At 42.0% G+C, this 24,896-nt stretch overlaps 1 protein-coding gene across 2 annotated transcripts in view; it reads left to right on the forward strand.

The window, feature by feature from the left end:
- The window catches only part of plppr1 (phospholipid phosphatase related 1), a 48,655-nt gene extending 25,544 nt beyond the window's left edge, over positions 1–23,111 (forward strand). Inside the window, exons 3-8 of one of the 2 annotated variants that reach the window (XM_047570409.1) lie at positions 4,057–4,245; positions 10,909–11,041; positions 14,016–14,266; positions 16,259–16,435; positions 20,887–21,018; positions 21,362–21,537. In XM_047570409.1, the coding sequence (XP_047426365.1) occupies positions 4,057–4,245; positions 10,909–11,041; positions 14,016–14,266; positions 16,259–16,435; positions 20,887–21,018; positions 21,362–21,367 (888 nt within the window). In that variant the 3' untranslated portion in view covers positions 21,368–21,537. Of the gene's footprint in view, positions 1–4,056; positions 4,246–10,908; positions 11,042–14,015; positions 14,267–16,258; positions 16,436–20,886; positions 21,019–21,361; positions 21,538–21,655 lie in introns of those variants that run through there. The other variant, XM_047570408.1, reaches the window with a different exon arrangement.
- Positions 23,112–24,896: the final 1,785 nt, after the last annotated feature.

Genomic DNA, 24,896 nt, shown 5'->3' on the forward strand with positions numbered 1-24,896 from the left:
TGTGTGTGTGTGTGTGTGTGTGTGTTTTTTTTGTTTTTGATGTCTGTGTTGCGCTCAGCTTTTGCCCCAAATTTGCTGTGTGACCTTTGTTGCACTAAGGGTCCATTATTTCGTAAAAAAACAGTTTTTTTTGTCTAAACACGTTTAATGGCCGTGTAAACGCATCGTACTAACATGCAGCATTACATTTGTCGTTCCATACAAAATAGTTTTAAACTGAGTTCTGGTTAGCTAGTACTGTTTTCAATTGGGAGAACGTGAAAGACGAACAGCTTGGCGAGTCCTAGTCTCTTTTTCTTGTCTTTCTACGTTCTGAACAGTTGTTTCAGGTAGCTTCACATCGGCTCAGAGGAAGTTTACGTCCATTTATGAAAGAGTGCGTTTCTTTGCTCTGAACACCAGGGGGCGGAAGAGTTTGGGTTCACGTTGCTTCGGCAAAAGTGGTAAATCGTAAACTAACCCCACACACAAAACTTATGTCAGTCTGTTGGAATTTTATTAATCCCCTGACTTTACCAGTTTAGAAAAATAATATTTCTTCAGTGAGCCTGACTCCTCAACATTTACTTTGAACCCATGATACATGATACATATATATATATATATAAAGCTTAGGAGAAAAGCGACCTTTCTATTAAATGTATGAGGCTGCAGGCCATGTAGCTGAGAGTGGAGCAGGTGTAGTTCTTGGACCGACCCCACAGAGACTCTCTGACCCTTTTTGAAACTTTCAAAAAATGCTGAACGTGTGAGCTGCGATTAATAGATGAATTTCCGAATATTTGAAAACATCTGAAAAGAGGAGCTACCTCCTTTTGCCAGTTGAAGGCAGATTTGATGAAGAGCAATAGCACCGATGCCCATTTCCTGTCAGTCCATCCCAATCTCCTGACAGGATGTGAGAGAGAGATGAAAATCTAGGACTCACTGTTGCATTTATGTAACACGTTCCCGACTGTTTTACGGATGTGAGGGAGGAGATGCCGACAGTAAAAACACTTTTTGGAGTGAAGGGGATGAGAGTGGCAGGGTTGGAGTGATGGATAGATTGCATCGATAGAAACTGTAAAGTTACTGAGCAGTAAAACACGAGAAAATATACTGATTGGAGATGCTTTAAGGTTCTGAAAGATGAACATGTATTTAAAAAGTATAAATCCGTCAGCAATGCCCTGCCAGACTCTCGGCTAAAAGAAGTGACTCCTACCCTCCAGCGGAGAAGGATAATGACATGCTGCAGTAACTTTCTATAACCATTTTACGACAGCCAGCCTTGTCAGTCTGCCCTTCACGCAGCTAATGCGGCGTGACGCTAGCTGGGGAGTGAATATAATGGAGCCACGAGTTTAGGCTTTATGCAGAGACAGTGACATTTGTCCAGGTGTGGAGCTGTCACAGAAAAGGCAGTTCATGAAAAAGTCACGGGACGAGGCAGGGACGGCATCCAGGGATTAGATTGCACCGCTCCCCCCCCACCTCAACATAGCTGGTGCACTTAAACGTCTTCATCAGTGAGGTAGTTATCGTCTGAGTCATGACCAAGATCGTCCCGCTACCGTCAGGAGAGGATACGGCCGCACAAGATGAAAATGCTCGTCTCTCGCGGCCCGTTTTCGTAATTTGCAACTGCACGATGGCTCACTTCGCGTCTCCCTCGTTGGGCTGTGGCCTTCTATGATATATAGCGCAGAGAAGTAGAAGGAGGCGAGTTGAGCCACTGAGGAAATATTTGTGCTTTTGCTGGGAATGTGGAAGAAATGGTCCAGAACTTGCTCACCCAGGCTCAATGCCTTGTTGCAAACTGTTCCATTTCAGGCTACACAGGCTGATGAATGAATACAAATGTGGTGGTTGTTTTGAGCTTGAGGGAAGCTGGGGAAAAAAAATAAAAAATAATAGCAGAAGGTCACACAGAAAGAAATCACGGTGATACTTATAATAAAATTTAGCAAATGCACTCCGCTGTACATCCCTCCACTTAATCTGCCCGAGCCTGTTTATGTATGCATTAGCTCGTAAACCTGACAGGTAGGCGATCCCACGGGGTATTACATGGCATTTTGTGAGCGGAGTAATTTGCATATTTTCAGAGGAGTCCTATGAATAATGTTTTAGCCGATTAGCATGCCTCCTACTGGGAGCTTGTTTGTGGAACAACGTAAAATCGCGGTGTCTGTCTGCCTCCCTAATCTGGAGTCTGAGCGCGGTCAAGCAGCTTTAAGATGGAGGAGCAAGACAGATTTTTGTTCATCTGAGTGGCTTCACTTGACTTGGTGTCAGTGATAGCGGTGTGGTGTGCAGCCAGCCGTGGCCGTAGCCGTAGGTTTCACTGCACGTGGAATCCACAGCATGAGAGAGCAAGAAAAAAAAAGAAAAAGATATATATCTTGCTGTGTGGCATAATGTTATTCAAAGAAGTGAGACAGAAACAGATGAAGCACACACAGCACACACATAAACGTGCAGGCGGACACACCTGGACATCTCGGCGGTGCCATCTGTCACAGGACTGGATGTGCCAACGTTTCTCTGCGGCTCTCTGCTAACACATTCGGTTCCTTGCCGTCGCTGTCCGAACCCCGCCGGCCATATTGTCCGGTCTGGTTCACGCTCACGCGTATTTTACATCAGCTGACATTGTTTCGCATTAATTTGCTGAAAACTGCTGATTCTCAGTGAAATGGCAATCAGCATATTTCGCGTTTTACATGGGCTGAAAACGCAGCTGTTCAATACGCCGCACAGTTAATGTATTTGATCAGTTCTGTGCAGGTGCAGGTGCAAAGGTACGAAATGCAAAGTGCTGCTGCCATCATCAGCCGTCATCGGCTTCCACTTTGAAAAACCTCTTGGCTTTCTTTGTGTCTGTGGAAGATCAATAATCAAATCAAGCCAAACCCTGGATTCACACATTGCTTTCATTTTTTTTTCACGTTAGCTGAAATATTCTAAAAATAACACTACGTACGTCTCCAAAAATTAAATTAAACATTAGTTAACACTTTACCTGACAAGGGACAGTTAAGTGTTTCCTGTGTTCTTCTGAAACAATCCAGGCTCTCCTGCAGCGCCACAGTGACACCTTGTGGTTGATGGAGATGCTACAAATGGCTGTTGAGACCATCTTTTAAGATGCTGCCATCATATCTATAGTTATGTCTGCATATAGACATCAAACAGACATTAAACTTTTTTTTCTGGAGACAAAACTTTAAGGATGACCGGACTCCCTCCAACATATTTATCTTATTTTATCTAATTGTAATGGGTTGGTTTGTCGATTCTTAACCGGATCAATGAAGCGTCACATTATTCCACTCTGCTCCCACAGGGAGGTCAGGCTCAGCCAATTTCACCAGAGCCGTGTTGTGTTTTCCAGCAATTAAGTTAACATATCCTCTTATAATAATGCAGCACAAGGCCGCGTTAGCAGTAGCGGTAGCATCGGATGTAGGCCGACTAAGATAATCCGTCCACTTCCTGTGATGTTAGGGGGGCCTTTTTGTTGGTATTTTTAAATATGAATCACTTGTCTTTGTTATTAAATCCCAGCTGTTTTGCTAGCCCCGGTGGCACACTGGGGGATAAATTGCGCAAATAATTCACAGAAAACCATAAAAAAAAAAAAAAACACGCTGAGCAATTTTCATTTCCAGTGTTGGTTCATCACCAGTGACTAAAGGTACTATATATGTAGTGATTTATTTATACACAAAAGCATAAATAAAATGCCTGCAGCTGACTCTAGAAAGACAGCGAAAGGAGGCCAGAGACAAAAGATGGGATAAAAGGATGAGGCGGTGAGGGAGGAACGGAGGTGGCAAGTGATGGTGGTGGGGTGTAGCGGAGTTATCGTGAGAGGGAGAAAGAGAGAGAGAGAGAGAGAGAGAGAGAGAGGGAAAGAGATGTGGTTTTAGAGGATTTACGTGGTGGTTTTCTCTTTAAACCTGTTAGACAGAGAGAGGAGCAGAGTGACGCTTAACAACTGGATTAAGGAACCTGCCTTGGATGTGCGACTAACTTCTTCCACCTCTGCCCGGCATGTTTTTCTTCCAGCTCGTCATCATGTCCGGCACAGTGCTGCTGGCCTACTACATGGAGTGCACGGACCTGTTCAGCGTACACGTGCAGGGCTTCTTCTGCAACGACGCCGAGCTGATGAAGCCGTACCCCGGCACTGACGAGTCCAGCTTCGTCCCACCCCTCATCCTGTACTGTGTGGTGGCCGCCGCTCCCACAGCTATAGTGAGTAAAACCTGTTTTACTTTCTGGTTTTGCCCTTGTCAGCTGTGTAACTATGTATGTATGTATATAACTGCATCTCAGCGTAAATGTCTGACTTTCAGTTTGAATTTTTTATTTAAAAAAAAAAAAAAAAGGCATCAGGGTTTTGACATTGAGATCATCATCTGTCAACTAAGTAGCCTGGTGACTTTGTTTAAAGTCAGCATATACTTTAGTCACACATGACCTACTTTAGTGACAGCGTTTTTGTTGCACATCACGTAACAGTGCTACACAGGCCCTTTCATTCACTTTATCTCTCCGTAGCCTTCAGCAGTTGTCCGTCTACCTGTGGATGGAAATGCAAGAAAATAAAACTGTCTGACTGAATATCGTCAAGTCTTTGTGCGCGTCAGCTGATGAATTCAGCTCAGTATTCACGGAGGGAACTTTTGGCTCCGTATTTTGTACGTCATCTAGCTTTTCTCTGACTTACAAAGCATCATGCTAAATGTTCTGTGAAGTGCGAAGCCATAAAAACACGCTCGACACGGAGCAGTGCACGATGGTAGCATACTATATAAGGGACAACCTATTTTGCAAGAAATAAAAACACAGTCTTGTCAGTCAATGATGCCCTGAAAACTATTAACCCTATTAATAGGCACAATGCACTGTATAGAAATGTATTAAGTACCTCAACAACCTCGACCTGTTGTGTTAATACATGCATGTATGCATAATCCATTGTGCAAAGTTGCAGGCATTAGTAAGCCATTAATGTTACCAATTACAAATACTTGCTATGGTATCTGCAAATTCTTTTATTACATTATGAATACTATTATTAAAATACTGTATCTGTTTTAAGTGTCAGCTGGAGTTAAATACAGTGTAGTGGCTGTCTTGCATTCACAGTTTTGAATGCCTCAACAGGAGTTGCAATATCCTGTAGAGCCAGTAGGTGTCACTTTTGATCCACACTTGGTAACTTGCTAACTTTAACTCAGAAAAAAATACAGATGAACACATTATATACTGTGTGTGTGTATATATATGTGTGTGTGTATGTGTATGTATATATATATATATATACATACAAATGGCCCATATTTATATATATATATATATATATATATATATATATATATATGTAATTATATTATATTATAATATATTATATATATTATTTATGTATATATATATGTGTCTTATTATAGTTTTGAATTATAATTATATATTGTATATATATAGTGTATATATATATTGTAATTGATATTATGAAAAAATTACATATAATTATATATATATGTATATATATATGTATTATATTATATGTATATATATATATATATATAATGTTAATATATAATATATATATATATATATATTATATATATATGTATATATATATATATGTATATATATATATATATATACACACATACATACATATATATACACATATAGTGTGTGTAGAAAAACTCTGAATACAGAGACAGTCAGGTTTAGTGTGTTATTTTATTTTAACATATTAGTATTAGCTTTGAAAAAGGTTCTGGGTTCGAGTCCAGGTATGGGGCCTTGCTGTGGGGAGTTTGCATGTTGCCTGTATGGGTTCTCTTTGGGTGTTCCAGCTTCCTCCCACCATCCAAAGACATGCTTATTAAGTTAATTGGTGATTCTAAACTGGCCGGATGCGTGTAATGGTTGTCTCTCTGTGTTAGCCTATGATGGGCTGGCGACCTATCTGGGGTGTACTCACCTGATGACAGCTGGGATGGGCTCCAGCCCCCCGTGACCCCTTAGAGGACAGGCTGAGATGAGCATTAGCTTTGACATTAGCACATGTAATACAATTACGTGTTACGAGTTGTACTTATTTGTAAATACTATAATTTGTAAATCTACGGTAAAAGTGATTTGAGTTTAACCAAGGAAGTGAAAGCACATACAATTATTATGTTTGTACCCACTCTATCTTCATTTCGGCTGGACTGAATAGGTGCCAGATACCCGAGTCCACGGGTCCATTGGGCTTTGTAACTTAAAACAACAAAGTCAGGGATTTGACAGGTGAAGTGGAATTACAGGGCCAGTGTGCGCAGTGTAGCCGCTTATTGTTCTGCTTGAAAATGTGTTTGTAATTATCATTGAGATGTGCGTCATGTTATGTAGAGAAACACTGAGAAATGATCCAACCAAGACTAATTGGAAAAATCAACACCAACTTCTCAGTCTTTCTTCACTGCATTTTTTTCCATCTGTTGTGTGGTGTGTAGTGTACAGAATAGTTCCTGACACAATAACGCATTTATTGGAGAATGGGTGTTTTCATTTTACACTGATCAGGCATAACATTATGACCAGTGATGGGTGAAGTGATTACATCTTGTGACGATTTGTTTGTCTATGACCAGTTACGTGAACTCCGCAGCCACTAACTGTGTCCATGATAACAATGTCCCCATTATACCCCTAATTATCCCAGTTATAACCCTAATACTCTGCATTATATTCATAACTCAAGGTATGGGCTGAGGGCCATACTCTGAGAAACCGTGCTGTGGCAGTTGTCTTTATATCTCAATACCATTGTTGATTTTAATGTCTGAAACCACTTCACTTTGACCATGTTGTGTCATCTAAAATTTGATAAAGCTGCATGATGCACACGAAAAGGGTTTCAGCTGAGTCCCATTTCCAGCCATCCTCCCTTTCTACTACAATTTCAAGAGGCACTTAATTAGGGATATGACTCTTAAAGATGTCCGATTCCTGGACAAAAGCCACCCGTTTATTTGTGATGAAATATCACCGTTCCACTGCCTCTTTGTGTGTGGTCTTTATGTGGTCATTATCTGGGACATTTTGTTCTTTGCTCCCAGGCTCTAAACACCGAGTGCTGTTACCGGGCGTTAGACTAAAGCACAATCAGAATTATTGTCACTTTTATCGGACAAATAAAACACATCCTGTGCCTTGCACTTTCTCCCTTTGGCTAATTGGTGTGCCGATGCGTCAGCAGAGTACCTCAGACTGTACACCTATACTCATGCACACACACAGATTCTGAGATGTGCAGTTAAATGAAATAAACTGCCTGGCCAGGATATGTGACAGACAATATTATTTACTGCTGATTTGGCAAGAGTTCACCTGTGTGCAATTTTGACAAACTCTTCCGCACCGACAACTTCAGAAATATGGAAGAAAGATGGCTGGTTGGTTTTCAGTAAATAGGTCAATATATTTCTTGATTTTTTTCTTTCTTTTTTTGGTCTTTCTTATATGTGCAGGGTTTCTGCTACATTCAAGACTACATTCTAGTCTCTGAGGATGCACCGCTACACTGTTGGATCATTGATGTTTACGCAAAAGTAGTAAAAAAGGAGTAACTAGGAGTATGGCAAGGAAAAATATAAAGGTTGTCAACTGTAACCTCAGGTTCTATGAATTCACCCGCTCTGTGGGTCATGAACTAAATAGTCCCAAAACTTTCAGATGCTGCAGATAATAAAAATAACATCAAAAAGATAGTGACTGAGGGACTGTAAACTGTAGGCATGTGTGTTATGCCTGTGCCAACAGTGTAATTACTCTCTCTGCCAGAAGGGGGAGGTAAAAATCAACACTGTAGCTTTAATGTTTTTCAGAATGTTTTTGTTTTTTTATCATTCAACTTTTTCATTGGATACCAGCCTTTTGTTTCTTCTAGACACATTTTTTTGTATGTGACTTTACATAAAACTCATTAAATCCTGCCAAAATGAATCCTTCCTTCATTTATCCAGCTTGTCCCTGATCCCCTCCTCCTCCTTGGAGAGTGCTTTGTCAGCCGTTCGAGTTTTGTTTAACACTGCTGGTCGTTCCTTATATTTCTATCCCCTTTCTCTCCCTCTCTCATTGCCATATAGTGTGTATGGCCTTTACATTACAAAGTCATCTGCATACTATAGCGAACTTTTTAATTGTGCCCTTTGAGAGTGCTATGTCAGGAGCCCAAGTTGCGCTTGACACCGTATATCGCTCTGTGTCCACATGCATCATAAACCAGGGAAGCAGCCAATCAAAATTAATGATGACAAGGCTGGGATGTTGGCCAATTAGCTTAGAGGCAGTAATTTATGCAAAGCGTTCCACATGGTTGGACCAATGGCAAGCTTTGGAGGTTAGATAGGTCATAATCATGCTATGCTCTATAAGCCATGCACAGGCCCAGGGTAGTTAATCTCAACTTCAGAGGCAAGCTCATCAAAGCGCAATGTTTGTTTGCACTGGTTCAACACTTTGCAATAATAATTTTAACATTAGAGACTGAGCAGCAGCCGCCACGACTGTAAGGAGAAATTTCTTAACATAAATCTCAAAATTTGAAACTCCACTCAGTGGCTAATTCCACTTCTTTAATGTATGTCTTGGTAGCATTGCTGAGAATTATTCGCCCATTGGAAAGACATTATGTCTTAAAGGGGTATTTATCGTGGTTTTCTTGTATTTTGTTTTCCAATTTGGTTAGCATTACAAGCTCACACAAATATATGTCTGCTTGCTAGTTGCGATTTTTTTTACATCAGATCTTTGTGGGTGCACCTTTACAAGCGACACTCTTTAAGTTACACAACGTGTTTTGTAGTGTTATTTACATAATGTAGTGTGACATTTAACACAATGTGAGTGCTGATTAGTAGGTGTCTCTGCCCATTTACTGTATTTAAAAAGTGGATAAACCCTCGTTAACGTAACCCATTAGCTTCATGGAGAATGCTTTTAAAGCTCAGTGTAGGTGGTGCTCGGTAGTACTAGTAGCACTAATATCTGCCTAAAGCAGAGAACACACTGCAAGATTTTTTGCACATTTGAAGACAGTCGGCATGGATAGTTGGAGAGTCAAACTAGTTTGAATTTTTTGAGATGAATCCTTATGCAGGTGGGCAATGCGGACCAATTACTGATCCAATGCCAAATAGGTTTCAAAGACAGGACTCATCTTCCGGCAAAGGTTTCAGTTGCTGAAAGTGAACCAGGAAGTGGAAACAACAATTAGGAAGTACAAGCAAAAATCACACGCTAGTCTTTGTGTGGCGTTTTTGTCTGGCTCCAGACTGACGAGCGCACAAGTAAAAATTACTCACACCAATGCAGGCTGTGTGCGTAGGTTACTCTGTCTATGTCCTGCAGAGGTATAAACCCAGCTTAACTCTGTCATTTTAATGACACACATAAAGATACTGAGCTCGCATTTACACCTTGAGTAGATAACCTACAAGTCTGTTCTTTCCTTTCTCATGTCAGGCCATTTATTACATTACTACTGAAAGGTTTTAATGTCCATTTTTAATGACTGTTTAACCTTTTTATTTTTCAGATGGTTGTTTTTTTTTTTTTTTTACGCGATGGAAAATGGCAGATACATGAGTAGAAATAACATATCAGCCAGTAGTACATAACCTTTTCGAAACAGACTCTAGTGAGACAAGTGCAGGCAAGTGCTAGAAAATGTCATTATTCTGAAAAGGCAGCTGGAAATGACTCCTCGTTTAGCAGCACTTTGAGAATTTGAATGGAAATGTAGAGATTCTGATGAAGTTGTTTTAAAAGTTTGCCAGCTGTGTCTGGCAATTTCCGATGTTTCTCATTCGTCGATCATCTGCGTAGGCCATTGACTCTGATAATGTAACACGAGTGTTAGCGGAATAACTCACATTCTCACATTTAGATCATAAACAACTCAAAAATGAGCCTCCTGCAGTCCTGTAGTACGCTGGCCCTCCTTTATTGGCAATGCGCGTTTTAATTTGTCACAACCGCCGCACAGTCGCCATGCAGCTACACGTCGCTAGATGCCTTGCCTTATGTAGTTACAGTCTGCTTGAAGATAAAGGCACATTTTGCAAGTCAGATGTTTCTGGGTCATTACATATAAGATGGATTTTGTTTTTCCAGTTGTGATGCGTTTGATGCTAGTTTCACTCCGTGTTTGCGAGGCTTTATGTAAAACACAATTCTGTCCCGTGGGAAGTAAAAATAAAAGCATTTGAACATATAAATTCAGCTTCTGATGTGCTGACACTTCCAGACAGGACTGAATCCAGTTCAGAGCTTTAAAACATTCATACTCATTATATGTGACTGCTGTCAGTTTTTTTTATTATTATTTTATTATTTTTATTTTGAAAAAGTTGAAAACTCTTGCTGCTTGTGCCTGAAAGAAATAGATTAGAGTACCATTCACAAGAAGACGCATTCATGAGGGATGGAGGAAAAACACACCTGCCCTCGGGCTCCAAACCAGCTCTTTCATGGACACACACGTCAAAAGCCAAAAGCACATGTGTACACACACATGCACCAAATGTATGCACACTCGGCCCCTCGTAATCAGTTTTTGTAACTGCCTGTGTGACCCAAGGCAACGGGACACGAGTTTCATTTTGTGTGTCCGGCAGCAGCCTCCATTAGACCTGATGTAACGTCCAAACTATAATGGACCTGAAAAAAGGCTACATTAAGACACAATGGTTCATGTACCCGGGCCAGACCAGTGCAAAATGTTCCTCTGCTGTATAAATGAAGCCACAACTTTCCAGTTTTTTGTTTTTTTCCCCTTTGTCTGTGTGCTTTGTGCTATTTCCTGGATATATCTTTCTAATTCTGCTTCATTCTCTGCAAATGTGCCTGTAGATTTTCATCGGAGAGGTGTCCATGTACGTGATGAAATCAACGAGGGAAGCTCTCCTGGCCCAGGAGAAAACCATAGTGACAGGAGACTGTTGTTACCTCAACCCCCTTATCCGCCGCATCATTCGCTTCATAGGTAGGAGCTTCTCTGATCTGCCCTACGGCCGCTCACGTTGGCGGCACGAGTACAAGCCAGCAACTAACAGACGTCAAAAAATGTGTGCGCGCATCGTTTCACATTTACAAATGCTTTTAAAATGCTATTAATTAATAATAGTAAATGACGAGTTTGTGCAGAAAGTTTTGTTCTCACAATCTGAACTTTATTTTCCGACTTCATAGTTCATGTTTCATTTGGTGCGCGGGGGCATCTTCAGAACTCGGTGCTTCTGTTGATCGCTGAGCACTCCTGGCTGCGGTGCTGCTGTCAAGTGCTGCCAGTGTTTTCCTGGTGCATCGCTTCAGTGCAGCTGCAGTGAACCCGAAATACCAGAAAAAATGATGGATCACTGATTGAAATAATTTCGTTCAGTCTGCCGTAGACATCCGCGGAGTGTGTAGCTGGTTATGTTTTGTGCAGCTAAGCGATCACATTAGCATTCTGAAGCATATCAGCCCTCTCTCAGGCAGACCCATCACCGCCGCATATCAGTGCTGCTTGATTTTCCTCGGCTGAGTTTTAGAACGTGCTCAAGTTCAAGAATTTTTTTTTATGTAATGCTAAACTGTACAAGGGGTGTATATGAGTTTAATAGCTCAGGAAATTATATCACACACCAAAATCACGGTTTCTTTTTTTTTTCGTTCGGCTGTCGACGGTTGAGTGTGGGTTATATGAGGGGAGCTCTGTTGCAAAAAAAAAAAAAAAAACCTGATGCTACAGACCTTGAAGATTTGTTTTGTTCACACAATTTATTCTGCTTCAGGGAAAAAAAAAAAAGAGGGCGTCCCTCGACAAACGTGGTCGTCAAGTTCCCTTGACCCGTGGATGACATGATATGATATATGAGCGGCATAATCTGTCTCTGTGTCGTGTCCGAGTCACGTTGATGCAGAACAGTGAAGGATGAAATGACGAGACGATGAGGTTGACAAAGTGATGCTCCAGAGTGATGATGGCGTCAGCCACAGTTATTATTACAGGCGCTGGCTGTATAACATTAACCCTGCCCTCTAGACATTGTCGCTGAGGTTGCTTTCAAATACCGTCAAAAGAATTCTGTTATGTGGTAAATTATAAATTTGCTGTTTTTCTTTTAACTGGGGAAAAAAAAAGATGCTGTAAATTTAATTACTTTACATAATCATGACTAAACGGACAAAAGCGTCATTTTAAAGCACACAAAAAAGAGAGCTGAACTAAACAAAAGAAAACAACGCTTAATCTGCTTAATCAGAATTTTATACATATGGTTTATTTATATTTAATTGCAGCCTGACAACCTGAGCAAACAACCCTGCAACCCTGCACTCAACTGGTGCGTTTCCTTTCAGATCAAACCAATAGAAATGTCTTTGCACGTAAATAGTCAAGAGACTTATATTCCTAATGAAGAACCCACCACAGTCAGTGTCTGCAGAAATTCATTCAAAATGCTTAACTGAAAAAAAATGTTCGCATTCCTTTTTGCGACGCGAGCGTGCTCTTGAACGCTGCCCTGCTTCATTCATTCAACCGTGTGTTCACATAGCTCAGCCAATCAGACGAAGCCTCGGCAAGCCGTCAGCCACCGCCGAGATGAATAGGTGTCAGTTTGGTGGCGAGGTTAGCCGGGAAGGCGGCTGCTATGTTGTCACTGATCGCCAATAGATTTAACGTTGTCACATATCTCCCATTTTTCCTTGTGACACGCAGGGCTGATTTAAATAATCTCAGTAGTGAGACGGCAGTTGAAAACCCTCAGTGTGCAAGCGTGAATTAAATCTGTAACATACGGTGCGTTGGCACCGATGGCAGCAAATCCCATTGGGTTGTTCTGTACCCCTCCTCCGTTTACATGTTGAAATATCTGGATTAATGTCATGTTAAAAGTCCTTTTCAGAACTCGAATCGCGATTGGCTCATTTTGACTTTAATAAGGTTAATGCGCTGGTGTTTTAAATACAGCAAACTGGCTGACTGAACGGATTTCAGTAATTCTTCAGCGAAGGAGCCAATTGGGATCAAGCCAGGCTGTAATGTATTTACTGCAGAGTTTGTAATGTTTAATTAAGCATACTTTATCAAAGGTATTGTATCAAATATACGCTACAGGTAAACTTTTTTTAAAATTCTGATAATAAATCCACTTAGGGAAAAAAAAGGAAGCTTACAACACGTCCAACTGCGTTTTCAATCATTTATAGTCTCTTTTTCCAAAAAAAAAAAAAAACTCTGCAGAACTGGGCAAACTGACAGGCTCTGTTCCGGTAGAGGAGTCCCGCTGGACTTTCCATGGCGTAATCCAAACTATACTGTTCATTTTAAAATAATACCTATACAATTTATAAAGCGGTTATAAAAAATTCATCAGGCAATTTGCCTAATTCATATTTCCATCTGCTCCACAACTATCTCTCCAAATTTGAAGGATCACCGAGGCTTTTCAGCGCCTGCTCCCCGTGCCTCCTCCCATCTGCTCTGCCCTCACCCCAACCCCCCACCCCCACGTTCTCCATTTCCCTAGGCCCTTCACACTCAGTCCGTGTCCCTAAGGCACCACACAAACATCCCTTGCAGTCCCGCATCTCCCCCCCCTCCTACCTGATGACAATAAAGCGAGTAATTCATGGCTAAGCAGCAATAATCAGCAGCATATATTCACGCAAAAGGAATGCAGCGCAGACGCTGTCAGGTTGTGGGCTGAAAGTGCAGACATCATCACACTAACGCTGCCTCTGGTTGGCCACTCCCTTCTTCTATACACTCACGCATCCCTCATCACACAAATCAACAAACAATAGACATCGGTCAGTGTGTGTATCCAGTGTTAGTAACAGTTAACTCATGGCTGAACTGAAAGATTGGATCTCAGACATCTGACCAAAAAAAAAAAAAAAAAATCCATTATTTTTGTGCAATTGCTTTATTGTTCTGTTCTTCACACCTCCGCTGTATCTGTACACCCCAGGTGTGTTCGCGTTCGGCCTGTTTGCCACAGACATCTTCGTCAACGCGGGCCAGGTGGTCACCGGAGGCCTCTCACCCTACTTCCTGTCTGTGTGCAAGCCCAACTACACCGGCACGGAGTGTCGCTTCAATCACCAGTTCATCGTCAACGGCAACATCTGCACCGGGAACCCCGTCGCTGTGGAGAACGCCCGGAGGTCGTTCCCGTCCAAGGACGCTTCGCTGAGCGTTTATTCTGCCGTTTACCTGACGGTGAGAGGAGTGCACTCACACCGAAGGCATTTTACACACAGCTTATGACAGAGTTTGAGGAAAATCAATGTTGCAAAATAGTAAATCTTTCATTCACCATTAAATCGTGATCATATAGACATTCTTTGCCGAACCAAAAGATTCATCTTGAATTTCCAGTTAGAGTCAAATTCAAAATTAAAGTCTATAGACTTTACATGGACAACTCTATTCTGCCGCAAGGCATAAGGTGAACAGTCAGTTCTTGAAGGTGATGCATTGAATGCAGGAAAAACACACATCCTTTTTGGGTGTTAACATTATGCAGTGGTCAGCACCTACCAAGGAAGGGAGGTCCAAGGAAGGACAAACTGGTGAACCAGTGACAGGGTCATGTTCACCCAAGGCTCATCGGTGTGCGTGGGGAATACAGGCGGATCCATGTTGTCTGAGAGATTCACAGAAGTAATATTGTTGTACAAAATGCCTAAAAAAAACCCATCTGGTTTGATAGGTGTCAGAACACACAGTACATCCCCACTTGCCTCATGTGCCGTCGTAGCCAATGTCGACCTCTGTCAACTGAGCAGGGCGCTAATGAGCAGGGAGTGTCGTAATTGGACCACGGAGCAACAGAAAAAATTGGTCTGATATCACGAATCGTGTTTTCCTGTGTGTCATGCAGCAGGGTGTGTGTGCTAAGCATTTACCAAGGGATAGAGGTGGCAGCAGGATGCACTATGTTGCCCCTGGGCGCTGTTCTGCTGAGTCCTGGCTTTCACATAACACATCCCACCTACATAAAGAGGCACACGCTGAATAACCCTTCATATCCGTAACATGCCCTGATGGCGGTGACCTTTATAAGAAGGATATTATGCCCTGTCAAGTTGCGAAAATAGCTCAGAAATGGTCTGAGGATGAGGAACAGTTTAAGCTCGTGACTCTCCAAATTCCCAAGATAGGTCCAATTTGGCATCTTTGGGATGTGTCGGAATAGAAAAGTGGGTTCGATCGAGGCCCCACCTTGCATAGCTTCGCAGGTCTGGTGGAGTCCATGACTTGATGGGTGAGAGCTGTTTTAGTGGCATGAAGAGAATATTAAGTGTAGTCATGTGGTTTTACTGTTGTGAGGTCTAATTTGAATAAAGTGTATACAAAAGAAATGGTGAAATTGATCTTCTGAGTTATAAGTTTAAGATTGAATGGAATAGTGAAATAATCTTGGAGGAAACAAACAGCCAAATATAACTTTTGGCGTGGTGAAATTAAAGTTTATCCACTATACTGTATCTAGAAATTCAAAACACAGAAAAAGAGGAATTAAGAAGAAGAATTTCCTGTGCAGAAGTGCAACAAAGTAGTGTTTTTTTTTTTTTTTTTTTTTTTTTAAAGATGGAGGGTCTTCACGGTTCTTGAAATTGTGGCGAAGGATGTCTCATACAAGCGCTGGGTGGTTTCAGGCGATTTCAGAAAAAAGAAATGGATGAAAAAGGGGGCCGTTTGAAGGGCAGCTATTTGACATCAGAGTGATGGAGTGAGGGGCCCGGCTATTAAAAAGTGTAAAAGAGAGCAGGAGCACAGATTTTTATCAGCGGGAGCAAGAGGAATCCAAGGACAGCGTGTTGATGAAAAAAAGATGCGATACGCTCAGCTCCTTCGTCGGCCACGGGAGGAGGTAAAAGTTCAAGAAGGGAGAATACATCAAGGAAGTGTATATTTTTAAATTCTAACAGTCGTCGCAAAACTTTCACTCAAGCTAACTGGTTCACTTATTAGGTTCCTCTTCTAATCTTTTATTCTCTGTGAAAAAAAAAAGTTTTTCACATCTTTTCTGATCTGTTTTACAAACCATAGGTGGGACTTATGTGTGGGAACGCCTCTATTTGTTCTGCATTAGAGTAGCTTCAACAAGTGTCTACCTAAAGAAAGAAGCAGGGTCTCTTGGTGTATACATTTGACACATTTCTATCTTCGGTCTGATTTCATCTTTCTGCCGTCTCTTCCTTCTAGATGTACATCACCAGCACCATCAAGACCAAGTCCAGCCGCCTGGCCAAGCCCGTGCTCTGTCTGGGCACGCTCTGTTCGGCCTTCCTCACCGGCCTCAACCGAGTCTCGGAGTATCGAAACCACTGCTCAGATGTAGTGGCTGGATTTATACTGGGCTCAGCCATCGCGTTGTTTCTGGTGAGGAAGAAAGAAGTGCGGGGGCAAGGGTTAAAGGGGGAGCCAGAGAAAAAGGGGATGATTATCCTGAGGTGCATTCCGGTCAAGACTTATTTTAAAATTATAATAATAATTTTATGCTTCATTTTGGAACTGCCCCAAACCAGTAATTACACGATTAATTCAGTCTGCAGCCTCCAAAAAAGAAAGCCTGTAATATGGGTCTGGTGCCATTTCAAAGTCCGTCACAGAATTCTTATGAATTCACATCCACGGCAGAGTTTTTTTGTATTGATATCACTGATAGTTAAAGAGAGGCCACATAGCAAGTAAAAAATTTAAATAGGGTTGCTCATGAAGTGGTGGTAGGAGAAAAGGTTGTAAAAGTGGATGAAGCTTGGTTTATACAGGACGTAAGGGAGTTCAGATACAGGTAATTTAGGATGGAGGGATGAAGTTGAGACAAGAGAAAATACCAAGGTGGCTCCTGGATTACTAGTGAGATTGGCACTAGCCCTGGCTCCTAAAGAGCCCAGTGAGGTAGAGGTAGGAGGACAAAAAAAAAGAGAAGAAAGCTTAGGTAGTGAGGTTTTAATTAAATCTGAGACGACGGATTTTTACTTGAAGGAAACCAATGATCTGCTTAATTGTTATCCTGTTCTCCAGAGATGATGGATCTTGTTATCCACCTTATAAAAACAATTGCCACAAAGTGTACAGACTGGACTTGCCTTTCCCAGCGCGGCGGCAGTTCCCCTGCTCCTCAGTCCGTTATGCAAAATTAAGACCAGTCTCCCGTGATGTGTTGCCAAACAGCCCCGACCTCTGCCAAAAATTTTAAACGGCTTTGTCAACATCGGACCTTGCGCTTGGCGTTAAAATGCCGGGTACAGCTGAAGCCCTCAAGTTGTTTTGCGCTGGAGTGGAAAGACCGCAGAGAAAGGAAGGTGAAGGAAACCCCCCACCACAAATCAAAGATTGATTTAACAGCCTCGGAGACTTCATTACTCGTAATTGCTGCTGAGCCCCGAGTGTCAAAACAGGACGGAGTATAGAATAGAAGAGAAGCTGGCAGAGATGATGGGAAAACTGGGAAAAGAGGAAATGTCATATTGGTTGCTGTGGGGTGATTTGATAGCTTCTTGGTCTAAAGTGTACTGTTTACTATGTTTAATGTTTGAGATGGTCACAGTTTGACTTTGGCAATTGCTAATTATCGCCAAATACAAAGTACATCTGAGGCTGAGGGGAATCCTAGACCTTTCAGTGGTATTTGGTGATGAATCAAAGATTTTGACCTCCCAATGCACGTAGATGCTCGAGACAGTTTGCTACATAAGATGATCTGGTACAGAAGAACCTGCTCGTAGGTCTTAATCGAATAAGAGTTTGCACAGGATTATATGGAAGGTGGGTAAACCCTGTTGGAAATCAAGAAATTGTAGGGCAATAAATAGTGACAGCTCTGAGATTTACAGGGTGGTTCGGAGGGGTCAAGATTCTCTTTGGGGTTTCTCAAGGGTGAGCATTAGGAAGACAAGGTTGAACCATAGATGTTCAAGTGACGGTAGATCTTGGTCTAAATACGTGCCTGTGTGATCATAGATCACACTGACGTGTAGTTATGGCCAATCATTCTCCCTATTGTCATTGATGTTTTCTTCAGTCACCAGTGGCGTCTAGTGTGAGCAACATTGAGCAGCTTGTCCTTGGGACGCGAGGAGGAGGAACCACTGCACCCCACTGCCTTCGATGACTGACCTATAAAAATTGACATACATTGAATAAGTGATCTCCAGGGAAAGATGAGAACAGGAAAGTCAATCAGTAACTCAGCAGTTTTGAAACTGCTCATTTCCAGCTTATTATCAGCGCGCCGTTAACGGGGCAATCTGCATCTCCCCCTGCAAAAAGGGCCCACTGGTCGTGATGAGGCCTGTCAAGCTTGTGTCACGCGAGAGCCGAGGCAATTTGACGGATCGCTATCTTGAGAGGAATTAATTAATAAAGAGAGGGAAGAAAGCAGGTAGAGTTAAAATCCCTGTGGTATCAGCGTTCACAGAGAGGAGATCTGAATGGACTCATCAAACAGCGAAAGCTTTTGGTCTTTAAAGAGATTCGTCCTCTGCCGGGAGATTGGGGGATCAGTGTTAAGCACTTGGTTTTGGCTCCATAGGATATAGCGATATAGCGGTGTCCACTTAGGTGTGATACAGGCAAAGCACCCTGGAATTTTAGATTGGTTACCAGCCAAACCTCTTATTCAAGCTAAGGTGTTTCCTTGTTCTTTTGTTTAGTTTTCCCATTATGCTGATCGATTGTCTTTTGGTATGCTAGAAAAACAACTCAGTTGTAAAGGTACAAAATTGGATCCCAGGGTTTGGCTTGCACCACACAACGGTGTAAGTAACTTTGTACTTATCTGATAAAACAGTTTGACTGATGCCTGCACAGATAACAAGACACAAAATAGAAAGAAACTTTTGGAAACGCACCTCAACTGAATGAAAACAGCAATACTGATATCATGTATTTAAAACATCCACATAAACAGTTTGGACTTCCACCGATACGCATTTAAATGATTCATTGTGATGCTGTGAGAGTCATTCAGAGAGTCTGGCCCAGCGGCTGTAATTCACTCATTTACTTGGTCTTGGAGCACCAGAGATTCACTGTCCGTGAACCACCACAAACAAGGAAACCTTGAGCATCCTCCAGCAGTGAATCACCCCGCCTCACTTTCTCTTTTTCCGCTGCCTGAGGGCACGGATGGCGCCTGGTGGGGTCGTATCTTCCTTCCGGCTGCCTACTTTGATTAACTAGTCCATGGAGGAGTTGAGGAAAGCAGCAACCTTGTTGGGTTTTGTACTGTTAAGAGAATCTGACTGATGAAAAAAAAAAAAAAAAGAATTCACAATAAAATGGAATTTACAGACAGACTGCAGAGGCAGTTGCCCAAGAGCATCACCGTCGGCTGCATAAAATAATGGCAGACTTGTAGACACTCACTCAATGTTTGATTGAGCTTTCGCACAAACTTACACTCTGTGTTACCACAATAACTTTTTCTGTACATCTCTTGAACAGACCTCTGAGGTGCTAATAATGCCGTTTATTTGGAGCTTTTCTCCTCAGTGATAGAAAAACAAACAGTGAAATCAACAATGATACTTGTGCTAAAATGAGCTTTATTTGTAAAAAGCAGTGTTGCATCTGGTGAATGACCCCACTTTAAACTGTGCCATCCCTTATAAAGGCTGGTAAAATGGTTAGACATCTAAATCAGAATGTTAGGACTAGGTATTGCTACTTATACACGGAAACTCTTGGGTGTTGATCAGTTGTGATTATCAACTCAAGCTTTTCCTTGTTTGATTAAATTCTTGCAGTGCTTTGTCTTTATAACTAGTTAGCGAGAGCTAACATGTTAGCAATACGCTAAATCAAAGTGACAAACAAGGTAAAGAAAGCTTGACTAGCTGTGTTTTCGTTAGCATGTTCGCATACAAATGCTAGCATGAGCTTAATGCGCCACGTTCCATTTAACCCTGAGGTTGGAAGTCATAGCTGGGAATCAGTTTACGACTGAGTGTCTGTATTCCACTGTGACAAGTCGTACATACATACATTGCAACCTATTGTACACTATCCCAATTGGGAGCAATAGCAGTTGAGCTGTTGAGCAGTGTGTCATTTTGCACACTGATGAAAGTTGGGCCATACTGTATGTAAACTGATTAAAAAATACACTAACAGACAAGTGTTAAAATGTGCGTATGGGGGTACGCAGGAGCCGCGGGTGAGAAAGCTAGACTGAATGAGATAATAATGTTCAGTGTAATGAAAACTTTCTCAGACACTGTCATGAAAATGCAGGGAGTTCAAATAAAAGAGCTATCCAGATGAAGGAAGGAATTCAACAACAAGCGATCAAGAAGATTCAGACAGAAGCAGCAAGGAAACACAGGGAAGTCAGGAGAAATCAAGCTGACGGGAAACAAAAGCAAAGGCAGGAGGGCTATATGTATGTGACGGGTTAACGAGGGACGGGTGAAACTAATGAGGGGTGGAGAATGGAGACATAAGACACAAGACAAGAGAGGTGAGGGCAATCACAGGGTTAGACAGGAAGTGAAGCTAACTCAAATGAGAACTGAAAACACATTACACGATAAAACAGGAACTAGTGAAAACAAACTGGATGAAAAGCAGCACCTAAACCTAATATCAGTGGCAGCAAGTGAAGATAAACAGTGTGTTACTGCATCTTTCACAGGGACTTGTAAATTCTGATTTCTCATGTTTAAATGAAAAACAGCAATCACACCAATATGCGAGAAGTGTAATTTATCAAATAAATAGGTTCTGTGGCAGTTTCTAGGTTACAGCAAAATAGTCCTAGTGATTTTGTCTAAACAATATAACCTGCCTTGTTTATGTGTAACAGCCCGTCTGCCTGTGCTCTGCAGGGTATATGTGTTGTGAACAACTTTAAAGGTGTCCACAGCGCGGCGGCTAAACAGAAACCCGAGGAGTACCGCGGGCTGCCTCTGATGACCTTCCCCCGCGTAGAGAGCCCACTGGAGACCCTCAGCGCACAGGTAGCGAAAAACACTTAACTCGGAAACCCAAAAACCGTAATCTCTCTCATGGCCTTTATCTCTCTACGTTAATTGGCCAAACTCCCTCGCGGCTTTGTTCTTATAACCAAAATCCCTCTGTGCTGGAATTTTGGTCTGTGTCGCTCTCACTGTCATTTGTCCTAATGTATTTCTCTCATGTCCCGGTCCAGTTTGTAAATTTCTACAAGATTGTGATACTTACCTAAAGATAACGTTTTACGAGTCGTATATTTGTTTCACTGTACTGTATATTCTTTCTTTCCTTCTTTCTTTCTTTCTTTCTTTCTTTCTTTCTTTCTTTCTTTCTTTCTTTTACACAAAGCAATGACACATGACAGGCATGACATTTGCACTACACCCCCGTCCTCTGTCTCGCTTGCACAGAATCTCACACAGAGCACACCTGGCACCAGCTGACAATGACTCTCCTCTACATTTTCATCTTCGCGCCTCTCCCCTCTCCTCTCCTCTCCTCTCCTCTCCTCTCCTCTCCTCTCCTCTCCTCTCCTCTCCTCTCCTCTCCTCTCCCGTCTCCTTGTTGTGTCTTTCCTTATCTCTCTCTCTCTCTCAATCCTTATACCTCTTCCTCCATTCCCACTCCACCATCCCTTTCCAGAACCACTCGGCGTCGATGACGGAGGTCACATGACTAAGGGGGCAGCACCGGGTCACGTTTGCGTCTCCACAGCACTTCCAGACACAATGACGAGGACGCATGCCACGTGGCTCCGAATGCTTTCAGAATAAAAAATAAATAAATAAACACTCCTGATATATCTGTTTAAACCACCTTGGGGACAAAATACACCATGTTTGTAATGGTTTTCCATGCAGTTGGGCTAGGCTCAGTTCAACCTGCCAGCACTGCACCAGAGGCAAAGATATCACAAACCCAACTTAAGCACAGATTGTTTTTTTGTTTTCTTTTGTTTGTTTTTTTTTGCCCAGGTATTTGAAATCATTTAAACATGGGACATTTTTTTCCCTCCAAGGTGCGCTGTTTGTAGTTAGAGGACGGTGTTTTGTACATTTTTGTATGAGCGAGTGCTGTAGCCTATCCTGACGATGTTAAACCCTGCACACTTCCTGTCTGGCCAGCTCACTCTGTTTTACATCACATCCCGTCAGGTGAGACGCCTTGTCCGTCGGTCACCGCATCCGTCTGAAAAAAAAAAAGTATGGAAAAAAAGTATCGATGTTGTTGTTCTGTGGTGTTCGTCATTTGTACAGACAAAAAAGACAGAAACCTTCTTTTTATTATCTCTTTCTGTACATTAACTGACCACGTCGGGTCATATTTTTTAAGGATTTTTGTTAATCTGTATGAATATTATGATCCATTTGGACCTGTTTGCCTGCTGTAAACCTGGATATGTTTTGGTATCAGTTTAGGTGTTTTGGGGAACAACTCCTCCCCCCTCCCCCCCTTTGGAGGAAATGGCAAGGAAGAGTCAATCCTCCCAGTCAGAAAACGGGGTTTGGCACCCGCACTGGTGCTGTGTTATCAGCTACAATACATTAAAATGTGATTGGTTGAAGTGCTCTCTAGGAGTGCCAATTTCTCGATTCACTGTGATGTTAATCTCCACAGAGAGGTTCAGTGGGGCTAGCCGGTGTCAGATCTACCTGAAGATTTCTCTGGGATTGCTTTAACACCTACGTTTAATTCCAATGGAAGACATCCCTGTTAAATCGATGAAAACAGAGACAAATAAGCTCTTTGGAGAGCACACTGTTTGTCTGACTTGAGGCCTGGCTAGCCCTTTTCGATAAAATCCAAACCGATGACTCCTGCTTCACTTTTCCTCCTCGAGGCACCCCTCCCTCCCTCCCCCCGAATCACCAGTGGATTGTGATGCAATGTTGTGACTCCATTTCCTATTGGAAGCTACTGTATGCCCAGCATGAAGAGAGAAGATGTTTTATAGATATTACTCATTATTATTATCATTGTGATTATAACTGTCTTTTACTTTAAGTGCAAAAAAAAAAAAAGCATTTCATTTCAAATGCGACATATATATATTTTTTTCTTGGTTTGTCCACAGATTAAATAGTAAGTAGCAAAAACATGCTCTCTTGTCTTTTTCATTACGTATCAGAATGTGACCAGATGCGAGGATGATCCATCACGGCAGTCGGTATTCGCGAGTTACCTTGACGGGAGATGCGCCTGTCCTTGTGTTTGTTTGAACATCCAAATATTTGTTTTCATTACTTCCCCTTTTTTCCCCTTGAGGTAAACCTTGCCATACCACTTGCTCTGCATATAAATCCAACCCTCTTTGCCGGCTCATCTGCAGACCGAAGGTGTGCTCACTTTATCCCACCATTAAACACAGTCTCCCTGCATTCAGCCCTTCCAAAAAAGGATGTGACTCTGAGTACGGGCAGTAAATAAATACTGATACGAGGGACACCAGACGTTTAGTCTACTGTAATGTACTAAAGCAGGCACAGTAGATTTCTGTTACACATCTGCATTGTAAATACTGGGCAACCATTTGAACATTTTACCTGAAAAGTAAAACTTTCTGATGCTTGACTTAAAGTTAATCAACTTTTAAGTGTAAAATTAATGGAAAGTTGTCTTGCTGTTGAGCCAGTCACGAGGCCACACACTACATGCTGACTCCGTCACGTTCCCCGCAGTTGGCTGAGAGCCTTTTTAGTCCCCAGGTGAAATACAGAAGCACGCTGCAATATTACATATATATATACAGATAAATGTATGTTCATGTTTACAGTGGTTGCACGGCCACCCAGCTAGTGCACATTTGAAATTTTAAAAAATGATTATTTGAACCTGTGTATTATTTGAATAGCTTAATGCTGAATGCAAAATGATGATACTAATGTATATTTATAAATGGCATGAGGCTGAGTTTAATATGGAACACGTATAGTAGGTAGGTAAGGGGTCTCTACTTAATCTCTCCATCAGTTTGGGGTGAAAAATATTGAAGACCTCTGCTTTAAGTTCAGTGTACCATCAGATTTGTGAGCAAAAACAAACAAACAAAAAAATACAAATTGAAGCAAATTTTTTAAAAATGCAGTTAAGACTGATTCAATAACGCTTTGTTGTCATGTTTACACATGCTCCCCGAAAAGACTTTACTCTCCTCAAGCCAAAGTCTGAGCGCACGTGCAACCGAGACAAGTGACCAGAACGAGCAGACATGCGCTAAAGCCGGGTTCTTATTCAATTCTTCTGCTCATTCATCCTGTTAGGGCCGCGTCGACTCTACTGGCTTTTATGTCACCGCTAAGCGAGGCGCGCAGGCACCGGGACACAAAGAAAGCTGACGGCTCAGCCAGTGCACTCGCTCTTTTGCCCTGTCAGGTGTCTCATTTCAGCTGTGACAGCCTGCGCTTACCCTGCAGACACACTGGCTAAATAGATAGGAGCTGTTTGTGTTCGTGTATGTGTAGCAGTATTCGACCATGCCATGTGTTCATAAAATGTCAACGTTGGCTGTTCTGATTACGCCTCGCTGTCCAAATCGCTGTCCCCTAGCAGTATGAGTGAAGAATAGCGCGGCGACCAAATATCATTTCAAGGTAGACAGCAAAGCTCTGAGTGGTTCGGTTGTTTATGTAGCTGCAGGGTGTTTCGTAATGGAATCTATTAAGATAAGTAACTGCAGGTGAATCTCAATGGCCAACAAATAAACCCCGAACACACATTTAGATTGGTGTGCCCTTGGATGTCAGCCATTGTTCTTCTGGTGTTATTTACTCATCGTTGTTTCTCATAGAAGAGCTGGGAACTTGGCAAAAGGAAATCTCCTAAATCCCGTTCAGATCATCAACCCTCTGGACTTCATTTGAGTCACTTGGCAGCAAATACATCT

This window comes from Mugil cephalus, chromosome 19 (genome assembly GCF_022458985.1).
Source record: "Mugil cephalus isolate CIBA_MC_2020 chromosome 19, CIBA_Mcephalus_1.1, whole genome shotgun sequence".
Taxonomy (NCBI): Eukaryota; Metazoa; Chordata; class Actinopteri; order Mugiliformes; family Mugilidae; genus Mugil; species Mugil cephalus.